Source organism: Xenopus tropicalis, chromosome 3 (genome assembly GCF_000004195.4).
Source record: "Xenopus tropicalis strain Nigerian chromosome 3, UCB_Xtro_10.0, whole genome shotgun sequence".
NCBI lineage: Eukaryota > Metazoa > Chordata > Amphibia > Anura > Pipidae > Xenopus > Xenopus tropicalis.
The window spans coordinates 64495822-64510034 of record NC_030679.2 but is presented as its reverse complement, the minus strand read 5'-3'; the positions used below and the strand labels follow the sequence as shown (position 1 = coordinate 64510034).

General features: G+C 37.3%; 1 protein-coding gene across 1 annotated transcript in view; it reads right to left on the bottom strand.

Annotated features, from left to right (window-relative positions):
• The window catches only part of adamts20 (ADAM metallopeptidase with thrombospondin type 1 motif 20), a 96066-nt gene that overhangs the window by 44739 nt on the left and 37114 nt on the right, over positions 1-14213 (bottom strand). The window contains exons 10-18 of the mRNA XM_002932822.5: positions 13408-13549; positions 11112-11216; positions 10325-10470; positions 4489-4670; positions 4257-4393; positions 3762-3879; positions 2600-2695; positions 2052-2218; positions 1405-1534 (exon numbers count right to left, since the gene is read on the bottom strand). Coding sequence (XP_002932868.3) covers positions 1405-1534; positions 2052-2218; positions 2600-2695; positions 3762-3879; positions 4257-4393; positions 4489-4670; positions 10325-10470; positions 11112-11216; positions 13408-13549 — 1223 coding nt within the window. The remainder of the gene's footprint in view (positions 1-1404; positions 1535-2051; positions 2219-2599; positions 2696-3761; positions 3880-4256; positions 4394-4488; positions 4671-10324; positions 10471-11111; positions 11217-13407; positions 13550-14213) is intronic.

Genomic DNA, 14213 nt, shown 5'->3' with positions numbered 1-14213 from the left:
TATATACTCACATGCAACAACTATATATGCCAACAATATTAATTATAGATTTTAGTATCACAATAGCCTTGGATACTATGCTTGTTCAAGAACTCATCCAGGCCCCTCTTAAAGGCATTAACAGAATCTGCCATCACAACATCACTAGGAAGGGCATTCCACAACCTCACTGCCCTCACTGTGAAAAACCACCTAAACTGCTTCAAATGGAAGCTCCATTCCTCTAGTCTAAAGAGGTGGCCTCTGGTGGGCTGATCATTTTTATGTGAAAAAATTACACCTCCTATCTGCCTGTAATCCCCTATAATGTACTTGTACAGAGTAATCATGTCCCCTCGCAAGAACCTTTTTTCCTGAGAAAACAACCTCAATCTTGACAATCTAACCTCATAGTTTAAATATTTCATCCTCTTTACCAGTTTAGTTGCATATTTTTGCACTCAAACGTTACTTTGTTTATTTATGTAACTTGTTATCTACAAAAATCCCCAGATCCTTTTCAAGTGAGGAAACACCCAACACACTACCATTTAGTGTATAATTTGCATTTATATAATTTCTACAAAATTGCACAACTTTGCGCTTTTCAATATTAAACCTCATTTGCCATTTTTCTGCCCCGTTTTCCAATTTTGATAATTCAACTCTGAAAAGTGGCAGCATCCTGCATGGCACAATTTATGTTTCCCTTTATGTTTCTCTTTTGATATGAAATTACATCTTGCCTTTTTTTTGCACTTTTTGTTTGTGTGGAAAACTAGAGAATTTGGCGAGTGAGTGTGCCATGGCTGAACTGAGTACAGGACCTGAACTTTGCTAATTGGCTTTAAAGGGGACCTGTCACCCAAACATAAAAAGCTGATAAAATTCCTTTTCAAATTAAACATGGAAATCTATTTTTTTTTTAATTAAAACATGTATGTTTGTTATAAATTAATTTACGAATCTGAGCTGTCACACATATTTTGTCTTCCCCGCCGCAATTCACAGACGTGGGGCAGTCAGTTACCTTCACTTCTGATTGTGCACCTCCTAGATGTCAATGCACACCTCTTATTCCCCCTCCCTTCTCACGGTCTATAATTGTGTGTCCATGCACTGGCATAGGGATTATATCCCCCATTCTGGCACATATACAAGATTTGGTGATGATGCAAAACTTGTCTCAATAACAGCGTCTACAAAATTGCACCTGCCTGCTTCCTGTCATTGTGAATTTTTAAAAAATGTATATAGCATAAATACATTTTATTTTGCATAAGTAGCACACTAGAAAAGAATTTGGAGTTATTTCTTAGGGGGTCACAAATCCCCTTTAATGATTAAGATGCTTTAATCTATTAAGATAAACCAAATATACATATTTTTCAAAAAGTAGTTAAGACATAAAGCAGGTATCTGTACCTTGACACATCTTGTTACAGTTTTGCCATGGACCATACGGATCCCACAAAAACTGTGCAATTTTGTCTTCAGTTGGAATGTTGAAAGTATACCGGACATCAGGATTAAATAAACTTCCCACACACAAAACCTTAACATCAAAACACAAAATAAATATGCTGAACTGACAATAAAAAGCCAAAAAGGCGGAACGGAAATTTCAGGTTTCTTATACCCAGAGTAAACATTACAGCAGACACCTTCACTGTCAGGTATGCCACATCCATGTAGTTAAAGTTACAGTGTCAGTTACAGGGTTCTACTAACTTAGTAGTATGGGCCCCATGATTACTGAGAGCAATGCTGTATCTAGCCTCCCTGGTAGGAAGACTGGTTGTTCAGATTAATCAACATTCAAAGAAGAATTGATCAGATATCAATCAAGTTTGCTTTTGTCCCATACATGGGATAATTTGCTTTAACTTCAGTCAAGAGAATTGGGATTGGGATCTAATGTGTTAAAACATTTTTAGGATTGTGCAACTAGATACCAAGAACAGAGCACAAATATTTTCATTATGATATAAATTCAAAATCTACATTTGTTTAAAGCCCAAATAATATCTCTATATATATATGATCCCATCTGACAAGCACAAAAGACTGACCTGTAAAATGAGTTCTTCCTCCAGCCGATCAGTACAATTTATTCGTTCTATGGCATTATCTGAGCCACTGTATTCAAAAGTAGTACCTTTAATATTTATTTCTCTCTTAAATCGGCTTACAACAAAATTGCCATTTAAGACAAAGTTCCCTTTGGTGTCCGATAAAGCTGCAACAAATGAAAATATGTTTCTCAATTTAGTGTTCAAAATTATTTTTATCATATTATATTAGACAAATACTCCACACAGATTACCCTAAAGCCAAAGTATACAAAGTGCCATCCCTAAGACCTGATTTGAGGCAGAAGCTTCCCCTTCCTTTTTTAGCTATGGGAGCAGGCTAAGTAACATCTGAATAGCATATGAGAAACACTATTTGTCTCTTAACTATTATATATTGAGTATACCTATGCCTATTATTAGCAATAATAAAATCATAAATCAATGAGGAAGCTTCACTGTAATGTTGTAAACAAAAGACAATAATACATGGATTTTAAGTGAAACACATCTTTAAAATGTATATTTTTTTAATTCCATAAATATACCCAAATAGTTGTCATCTTCAGGATACCCAGAAAAACTATGCTGACGAACATCAATGTTTGTTGCTCCAGTTGGAATTTTTATAATTGTATTATACCCTGTAATAAAATAGATATACAGAAAACATATAAAAACATGCTTTGGTACAGTATTATATAAAGGCACACTAAAATTATATATTTGTGCATTACTTGTTTGTGCATCTAATCAGATAGAGAAGGAAGTACAACAATGCAAAACTCAACTTTCTTACCTACTATACCTTTTAAGAACCAGAGGTATTAGTTTTAAAGGCAAAACCCACCCAAAAATGTTACAAAGTTTTGGGTTTTCCCAATCAAATAGAAACTATGTACAATATATGTTTTTCGCATATTTTTCTATATAAAAGATTTAAAAAGGAAGTTGTCTGCTTCTGGTATCTTTTGGTGCTAGAGTTCACAATCCCCTCCCCATCATCCTGACAGTTCTCTTTGAGCTGTGAGTATATGAAAATCATGTTCTTTATATATAACTGAATAAGTGTCCCCTATTTTTCCCCAAACCTGCATTAGTAGGTTTATCTACAATGATCAAAGGCAGAAATGGGGGCAGGGAGCCGATTACCAGCCGCTCTTTTTTTAAAATTCAACATTTAAGAAATAAAGTTATGGCTAAGCATGTTTCTGCTTATCAGAAACCAAAATATATAAAATTTCAACCACAGGAAGATTTGTAAATCCTTGAAAAAAATATGCATTGCAAGGGATGTACCACTGTTTGTCGTTTACATTAAAAACCAGATGTTATGGAAGATTAAATATTTGCTTTAAAATGTTGCTTGTTTTTAGTATTTTACTGTTTATGAATTAATAAAATAGTTCATGAATTGGTGATTTATAATTTTTTTGGTCAAAAGCTACCATATTTATTTTATCTGTACTGGAAAGCCAGCTGGGATTCAATATGTTGGAGCAATGAATATATGCTTAATATATACTTCGATTTACGTGCGTACAGTTAAAAAATGAATCTCCGTTTGGGTATTAGTTAATTGAGGGTTCTGGTTTACTGCATTATACTTTGTAGATTATCTGTATAAGCAGACATTGTAATACCCTCTGATAAGCAAGGCCTGCCTTTGCATGAACACTATTTTTAAAAACCCATATAGGACAGACATACCATACTGAGCTGTATTAAAAGTGCCTGCCACAGTCTTACAGGAAGAATTGTCACCCCCACATACACCACATTTATCTCTCTTGGCTTTGGAATTCAAAACGTGATCACATCCAGCTTGCTAAAAAGAAAAAAAAGAAAATCATTTGTAGTACAAAGCCAAATTATGACATGAAAAGCACCAAAACTAAGCACAACCTTAATTTGTAGATAGTGAATTGAGGCGGTATATCATTAAACCCCACTGCAACCTGCAAAATTATTTTTATGGTCACTTCACTAAAACTGCATCGCAACTTGACTGAAAAATCCAGGAATTCTAACACTACTTTTGTTCATATTTCAATAGAAATTGTACTTCATAAATGTAAAAGACAGTTATGTAGAATTTACAATGCATGTAATGTACATGTTAGAAATTATACTTTTTGGACTATTTGATTTGCAGATAAACTCATAAAGGTGGAATTGACAGAAACTGATGATAAATTTGAATACCCTGCATAATCCTTGAACACAGATGTCATCAGATTCAGGCCCACAGGAAGTACCATCAATGACTCTGTCTTTCAGCTGGTAGTATGAAGATGTCCCAGAAACACGGCAAAACAGTTTGCATCGATCTTTCATTAGAACTGAAAAAATAACATAAATTTTGCTGCTGTAAAGCTTTTGCCATTGTCACACACTGAACAGTTCTAGTAAGAAAATAAAATGATATTCTACTTACTGCCACTGTATTTTGGTATCCATCGCACACTTCCTGTAAGACCATTGATGTTGAAATGTTTACCATCAAAACTTGTACACTGCTCATCTCTGAAATCTTTCCTTCCCCTGGGACAGGAATCAGTGTTACATGAGCGAAACTTCATTCTTCTCCCCACACAATATTTCCCTCCATTTCTTGGCCTGCAACATATTGTTTACATACTTAGAGTTAATTAGAAATGCTATTTATTAATATAAACAAATATTTGTTTTCAGATTTTAGAAATTACATTTTAAGCGTACAATAGCTAAACCATAAAATCTGCAAAACCCTTTTTCATTACTGGCAAAGCCTTCAGTATACATGTGCAACCATGAAGCTTATAATTTGGTGTGTTACGATATCCTTGCCTATACATTTTCTTACCACTAATAACTTAAAATCCATAAAATGGTCTGTTTGGAAAAACACATTTTTCTGTTTCACTCTAATCAATGAATTAAAATGATCTAAAATGTAATTCTGCAGCTGCTGCCCAAACATGTGTATCTAACTCCTATTAATTGCAAGCTGTTTTGGGCAGGGCCCTCTTCACCTCTTGTGTTGGTTATTGATTGTTTTGTATGTAATTCTATATGTCCAATGTATAAACCAATTTATTGTACAGTGCTGAGGAATATGTCTGTATATATATATATGCTTTATAAATACAACTCTATTCTCCAGTTTCTCATTTGCAATTTCCCCTTTCTGATCACAATCTTCCCACATTTCAGTTCAAACTAAAGTCCTCTATTCCCTCTGCACTACCCCTGATATGCATACTGTGACCTGCAAAATCTAGCGATGTCACATCTCTTTCTCTCTTTGTTATAACAAACTCATCTCTGTCCTTAATCAAATTGTGGTGCATATAACTCAAACATACAGCTCATACCAATGCTCCTACTGCTCACTTCTTAGGATATTGCTGAGCACTTCAGACAGGACTCTTCCTAAACATTTACCTCCCTCACTCAGTACTCCTCTGTCCCTTGTGCTCCTTCCCCCCATGTGACCCTGTGCCCACTCAATTCCATTTTTTCCAAACCTATTCTAACAACATTACTTACTTAAAAGAACTTATCTATCAAATATAAAACATATATGTTTTATAGCTATGAAATGTTGTATTTAAGTACCGTATGTAATTTCTCCACAAACTAAACATGCAGGATACCATTCTTCATGATAAATTTGACTTTGATGCAAATTTACCATTGATCTCTATTGAAAGATTGATTGCAGTGGATTAGTAATTGTGAAAGTTATTAATACATCAATGTTATATCCATAAGAAATCAGACTGATGTAATTTCTCATAACATGGGATTGTGTTTTTATTAAATTCCACATTTTATAAATACTGATGGCATTCACTTGTACATTGCCTATAGCCAATTTGATGTCTCAGACCATATTACCATTTGGGGGTCTGAGGCATCGATTCTTTGTTAAATAAAGATTTTGATTGAATTTATCATATTTTATGATCAGTCTGATCAAATAGATGGATAGTCTGATGGATTCTTTGAAAAATCCTGCAAAGATAGAATGGTTAGTAGTATGGAACACCTCTTTATATAAACAAATTAACACACACCAAAACCTTTTACTGAACAATTAAAGATAAAGGGATTCATCATTACTCACCATTAATTTCTTTTCTCTTGTATTCTCTTGGGAACACAGGGCCATAGGATAGAAACAACGGGCTTCAGTAGACAGGACACTAGAGAGCAAGAGCCAAAGCAGTCCCCAACAAAGGAAAGGAACCCTAAAGGAAGGGAGGGAGATGACAAACGTCATGTTCTGCCTGAGCTCTAGAGCTCATGTGAACTGTCACCAACCCGGAAAGGAACTTCCATTGAAGCTGGAACCTTAGGAGTTTCAGGTGTCCACCTGACCACAGTTTACAGACAGGAGAAGTAGGCTGCCTTGTATAGTATTTCCACCAAACAATATTGCTTGCCACCAGTGATTTACTGAGGACACGTTAAAAGTAGGCAGTAATAAAAAGGAGCAACTATGGCCCTTGCTTAAAGGGGTCATATGCGCAGTCAATCTGATTCATGTTCCCAGATCTGTTGGTTAGATATCCTAAGAACATCTACTGACTGTGCTTCCCCTTGATGATTGTAAAGCAAAAATGGATAGCAATTTCCTAGTTAAAATTTATAATTTGGGGCTAAAACTAAGGGATGCCTTTCAGGGAACAGTAACAGGGCAGTAACAGTAGGAGTTTGGAGGGCTGGGCTGACATTAGCTAGGCCCTCTTTTACATCTTAGAATGAAAGGGACACTATTTTGTGGCATTACAAAGCTTGCAGGCCAAGCTATTGATGCTTTTTGTGGTATCTAGAAGGTGGACTGGCCAGAGGGGTCATACTGCAATAAGCACCCATCTCACTTCTAACTGTTGTTTTGAAAATCTAGTTGAAAAACAATCTTTCAGAACCACAGGTCCTATATATGGCTGTAATTTTAGTATTTAAACATATATCCTTAGGGGGAAGTTCCAGTTTGCCCTTTAGTGTCCTGTCTCCTGGAGGAGTTTGCTATGCCTATGGTTCCTGTGCCCCTCAAAATGACATAGGAAGAGAATGCAATCCCTACTTAGGGTATATTTTACTTTGGAAGCAAATTTTTAGGTATTACTGAAGCTTTATCAGTGCAATTCAAAACCTAATATTAGTTTGACTCAAGCTTGACACATATTGACAGCTAAAATAACTAGAATATAGAATAAATGGAAATATTTTAAATGTTAACAAATCTTAATTATCATCCTAATACTACTAAGCTCATTTGTGAATTGAAGAAATATACATAGCATAATCGTCATTGTGTTTATTAAACTTTGATTTAAAAAAATTATGGACAAAGGGGTCCTTTTAAGAGTACTGCTTAACAATATTTAAGCTATAGTGCATTTGCATTTGAAGGAAAACCAAATCAAGGCTATATATTTGGTCATCCAAGCACCTCATTAATTTTCCAACTATACCCATCCACATTACAATAGTAAAGGGATAATTTACAAATAACCCACATAGAAGTGTAAAAGCATTGTCTGGTGCAAAAGCACACAATGTTGTGGCAACACACAAGCTTCAATGCCCAGCTATTAGTGCTATTTGTGATAGCTAGAGAGGTCATACTGCAGTCTGCTCCCATCTCCTAGCTGTTTGTTTGAAAATCCAGTTGAAAAATAATCTTTTAGGACCAGAGGTCCTATGTGTATGCCCAATTAGAAAGAAACTATTATTATTATTAACATTTATTTATAAAGCACCAACATATTCCGCAGCGCTTTACAATAAGTGGGTTACATACATTGGACATACAGAGTAACATATAAAGCAATCAATAACCGATACAAAAGGTGAAGAGGGCCCTGCCCAAAAGAGCTTACAATCTACAAGGAGAAAGGGTTGAGACACAAGGTGTGGGAATGGGCATGACCAGAGTTGTGAGAGGTGGGGCACAGGGTGTTGCTAAACTAGATTAGGGTAAGCTTCTCTGAATAAATGTGTTTTTAGAGATCTCTTGAAGGCAGAGAGATTGGGAGAAAGTCTGACAGTTTGTGGGAGCGAATTCCAGAGAAGGGGGGCAGCCCTTGCAAAGTCTCGAATGCGAGCGTGTGAGGAGGGAATGAGAGAGGAGTTGAGGAGCAGGTCAGTAGAGGAGCGTAACAAGCGGGTTGGATGGTATCTAGAGATGAGTTCAGAGATGTAGGGTGGGGCAGAGTTATGGACTGCTTTAAATGTGAGGGTCATTAGTTTGAATTTTATCCTGGATGGTAGGGGAAGCCAGTGCAGGGATTGGCAGAGCAGCATGGCAGAGGAGGAGTGGTTGGAGAGGTGTATGAGCCTGGCAGCAGTATTCATTATGGACTGGAGAGGGGACAGTCTTTGGAGGGGAAGGCCAATTAATAGGGAGTTACAGTAGTCCAGGCGAGATATTATAAGAGAGTGAATAAGAATTTTGGCAGCATCTTGGGTGATAAATGATCGGATTTTGGAGATATTTCTTAGGTGAAAGTGACATGATTTGATAAGTGATTGGATATGAGGAGTGAAGGACAGGGCAGAATCAAGGATAACCCCAAGGCACCGGGCCTTGGAAGATGGGGTGATGGTAGAATTGTTAACCGTTATAGATACCTCGGGAACAATGTGGGCGTTGGATGGGGGAAAGAGAACCAGTTCAGTTTTAGAGAGGTTTAATTTAAGGTAACGTTGGGACATCCAGGTCGAGATAGCGGACAGGCAGGAAGAGACGCGAGTTAGAAGCTCTGGGTTGAGATCAGGAGAGGAAAGATAGATCTGAGTATCGTCAGCATAGAAGTGGTACTGAAAGCCAAAAGAATTGATTAGTTTGCCAAGTGAGGAGGTATAGAGAGAAAATAGTAAGGGGCCCAGGACAGAGCCTTGGGGAACCCCGACAGAAAGAGGCAAGGGAGAAGATGATTCACTATTGTAAGAGACACTGAAGGATCGATCTGAGAGATAAGATGAAAACCAGGATAAAGCAGTGTCACGAAGGCCAAGAGAGCGGAGAGTCTGAAGGAGAAGAGGGTGATCCACAGCTCAAGCAGTTTGAAGATGAATGGGAGCAGAGAGATAGGTCGGAGGTTAGTAGGATTGGAGGGATCAAGGGAGGGTTTTTTCAGAATAGGGGATACAATTGCATGTTTCAGTTGGGAGGGAAAGATTCCAGTAGAGAGCGAGAGATTGAATAGATGAGTTAAGGATTTGATAAGACAGGGGTTGGCATTGCGTAGAAGTTTGGTAGGAATGGGATCAAGCGGGCAGGTAGTAAGGTGGGAGGAAGACAGCAGTTTTGAGACTTCCTCTTCAGTCACTGGGGAGAAGGAGCCAAGAAGAGACTTGGGAGCATGGGAGGGAGGGGAATGGTTATGGGGATTTAGTTGTGCAATGTCACTTCGGATGGTGTCAATTTTATTTTTAAAGTGCTCAGCAATAGCTTGAGCAGTGACTGAAGCACACAGAGAGGGCGGAGGAGGGGACAGCAGAGAGTTAAATGTAGAGAAGAGTTGTGCAGGTTTTTTAGAGAGGGAGTTAATAAGTGCAGTGAAGAAGGTTTGTTTAGCTTGGCAGAGGGTGGTGTTGTAGGAGAGCAGAGCAGATTTGTAGCTGCAGAAATCTGACTCTGACCTTGATTTGCGCCAGCGGCGCTCAAGTGTACGTGACTGTTTTTGGAGGGATTTGGTATGAGCAGTGTGCCAGGGTTGGAGTGGTTTGGGCCTCATGCGTTTTGTCTTGGCAGGAGCAAGCTCATTGAGGGCAGTGGTGAGTGTGCTGTAGTAGACAGAGGTAGCCTGATTAGGACAAGAGACAGTTAGGATGTTAGAATGAAGAAAGTCAAAGGAAGAAGAAAGGTGTGACGTGTTCAGGGATTGCAGGTCTCGGTATGTGTATGTTTGGGGGACAGCAGAGGGTGTAGAGGGAGTTAGCGAGAGTTGAAATGTGAGCAGATTGTGATCAGAAAGGGGGAAAGGGGAGTTAGTGAAGTTGGAGGTAGAACAACATTTTGTAAATATAAGATCCAGGGAGTTTCCATTAGAGTGAGTGGGGGAGTCAGAGCACAGAGATAACCCAAAGGAAGATGTTAGTGAAAGGAGTTTAGAGGTAGCAGGGGCATTAGGATTGTTAACAGGTATGTTAAAGTCACCTAGCACAATGATTGGGGAGTCAGAGGAAACTACATGCTGCATTACATGTTATCTTGGATTTGCTAAAATATTCTACTTGTATAGATATTTTTCTTATCAAAAATAAATAGGACTTACTCAGGCTGATTGCAGTCTCTAGTAATAGTTTTAATCCCACCGCCACAGATTCTTGAACATGAACTATAAGATCCCCATGGTCCCCATTCACCATCTACGGGTCGAGTGTCCATTGCCTTGTTTACACAAATACCACTGCGACAATACTGCAACAGTAAAAACAATGATATAAGGTGTTATCTGTAGCAGATAAATAATAAGTAAAATAAATACATACATACATTCATACATATTCCCTATATATTGTATGTATGTATATTCTCAGTAAAGAAACACCTGAAACCACCCATGTTGTAATCCAGAGACTCTTTTAGAAACCTTCTCTCACATTTGATGTAGGCAAAAATTACCTGCATACCTTTCTCTACTAGCAGAAATACACTAGTAATGAATCCAACTGTGACATTAGCCTTAACATATAAAACCTATTCCCAGGTTAAAAACAATAATTCTAGATGCATTTTTCTAGTTTCTATGGAATGTCAAATAAAATAGTATGGCACACAGTATGTGTATTTTTTTATAGTACTGTGCTTTAGTGTTTTAGTACTGTTTTACCCCATAATTGATACATAATTCCTAATGCTTTTTATTACATTTGCTTACAATAAAAAATACCTTTTGCTTCTGGAAATAGAATAAACTGCCTAGAATCAGCAGGAACAAGCAGATCACTCATAAGATCAAAAAGTACTAGTACTAGATATGTGACCCCTCTGACATGTTCATGGCGACAAAAAAAAATGAAAACAGAAATAATTCAAGTTAATAACATGAATAACCTTACCATATGAGGACCACAATCACTTCCGTCAGCCAAAGGCATATGCTGAGTACGACATCCCTTTTGGATTCCTTCTGTACTTGTACACCACAGCCTTTTACATTGCTTCTGATGGTGAAAATACTACATTTGATTAGGAAACTTTTCACATTCTCATTTTTTAAATACAAAATATACATTGTATTTTGCTAAATCCCAAACATTTTTACTTGTGAGCCACACGAAGATGTAAAAATTGTTGGTGAGCCACACAAAGCATAAAAAAAAGTTCTTTGGGAATGCTAAAGGAATTGCTAAAGGACTGTCATTGGTAGTGATGAACTAATTTTTTCGCCACGCATGGATTCACAGCAAATTTCTGCATTTCGCCATTGGCGAATTGTTTCTCGAAACTTCCGTGAAAATCGGGCGCAAAAAAGGGTGCGGTCGCGTCAAAAAGTGCGGGCAACAAAAAAATGATATGTGTGACAAAAATCCGGGGGGCGACAAAAATTTTATTGCCGTTTCGCAAATTTTATGGCGAAGCGAAACGGGACAGATTTGCTCATCAGTAGTCATTGGCTATTAGATATCTCCATGTGGATTGCTAGCCGGCAGGAGGCTCTCCTTGGAGAAAAAACAATGTCTTTGTTCTTCTTAAAGGACATGTAAAGCCTACATTTGCCTACAATGTATATCACTTGGGAAGTCTCCCCCACCCAAATGGCATCATTTGTACTGCATATATCCCCTCCGTTTGCCAGCACCATCACATTTTCCTAAAGCAGCTTTCACCCGGTGGCCATTTTTCCCCTGATACATAATCAGATACATTTAAATCTGCAAACAGCCTACACACACAGACCCTTATTCAGCATACATTTCATCAAGAATACAGACTCACACAGGCACAACTGTCTCTGATAAAAGTTCTGCTTTGTTTGAGCTGAGCTCAGGAAGTTAGGAGGAAAAAATTGAAGCAGACAGCTAGAGCTGAGTTTCTATGGGAACCAGCAATGCCATCTCTTCACTGGCTGCTAGACTGGGGGGCGTGTTTAGTAATCTGAGCTTAGAACAACTGAGCATGCCCACAAGTGATTAAGGAGATGTTGCAGCCTTACTATTAACCTCTGGACAACCAGTGTGGCAGGTATTGAAAGATTTCAAAGAGGCTGTTCACTGATTAAATTTTTGTGTGTGGGGTTTACATGTCCTTTAAACTTGCTTTTCAGCCAGAGATTTAAAAATGGGCACCTGTTTTTAGGCCAGCGGGAGCAACATCAACGGGGTTTTTGAGCATCATCACTTACAAGCTACTGGTTGGGAATCACTGCCTTAAATGTATCATAATAAATGCTTACCAACAGAGCAATACCTGCACACCTCTACAGTTTTTATATCAAGCCTAACAGTACATTTATCTGCTCTTACTTACCCAGCTATACTACAAGTACTAACAATACTAAAAGGGAGTAATTCCACAGGAGATTTTGATCAGATTTTGTGGGTCAGGCTTTATCTGTAGGATGTATTTTGTTGATCCAACACATCCTACAAAATCCCCCATGAAGTTTAGCCCAAAGTCCAGTGACACCAAAAAAATGAAAGGGATTTGTATCCATTTCTATATAATATACTGTTATTATAGACTGATAAAGAGTGTTTATTTGCTTCAGAAGGACTACTACAGTTTATATAAACTGCTGTTTAGCCATGGCAGCAGCCATTCAAGTTAAAATAGGCATATATTTATATAGCACATACCACATAAGCATTGTAGACTATAAAGTTTTTTTTACTTATGCAATAAGGTGGGTCAAATACCATTCATGGCTCCCTACAGAATTATAGAGAACCTATACGAGAACCTTTCATATATTCCATAAGACATTTGTTGACAACAATAGTTTTTTGTAGTTGTTGGCAACCTAAATGTAAAACATAATGTTGATTTTTTTACATTAAGGGCCCTTTAACCTTGTCTACATATATGTATGTATTAATCCTAAATTTATAGTTTCTGGTGCAATATTACATGCATGTGTATTATACACATTTCATACCAGTAATGAATATATATAATCACAACATGTGTAACTCTCAACACAATTAACCATTTTACTGCCTTGTTAAACCTCTACCCCTAAAAGAAGTAGACACTTTTTGTGAGTCAAGTAAATCCATGCTTTTCCTCAACTGCATGTCCAAAAATAGAGAGCATTTTTCCAATAAGAAACAATCTTTATAGTGTTTTTATATTTAGATGGCATTTTATAGTAATTATAAGTAATTACAAGAAACTGATCACTGGAGAACTTACCATATAGGGACATACTTGTGATCCAGTGCCAAACATTAACTCACATTGTTTGTTCACATTATATATTACACCAGGCAACTGGTTTGAAAACTCGTAAATTCTTCCATTAGGTTTATCAAGAAGGCATTCCCCATAACCAGTGCTAGAGAAAGAGAGACACATTAAATAATGTATTACTGTATAATTTCCAGCAAATTGGATAAGCAAACACTTTTTATGTAGCATTTTGATAAATAAAAAATAAAGTATGCAGCACACCAGACTTTTTGTAAACAGACATCTATGATTTGTGCACAATGATTTACATGTGAGAATCTAAAATATGGCAATTTTGTCCAACTAGCAAACTAGCATTAAAGGGCCACAGGTCATAATAATTTACATTTTATTTTACTGTAGCACTCACCAAGCCATCAGCAACAACCCTGTATACTGTATTTCTATATCTAACCTGTGATTTTGCTTCTCTGCTCCATACTGCTGATGGTAAAATGGATCAGTTGTAGCAGTTGTTGAATGATTGCTAATTCCTGTATGATAACTGTCTTCCTGTTATATGGCTTCAGCTTCCAACCCATAAAATATGCAACACCTTGAATATTACAAAGGTCATTATAACCCTGACCCAAGGACAAGAGACTATCTATGTTGCAGTCACATCTTTGATATCAGTAGACACATACCTGGTTAGTAGGCCACACTCCCTTTTGGTAAGGGACTGTCAGAAAAAATAACAATTATAAGTGGTAAAAAGGTAGGTTGTGATTATCACACTAGGACCACTACTGTTCCTGCATTAGAAAATG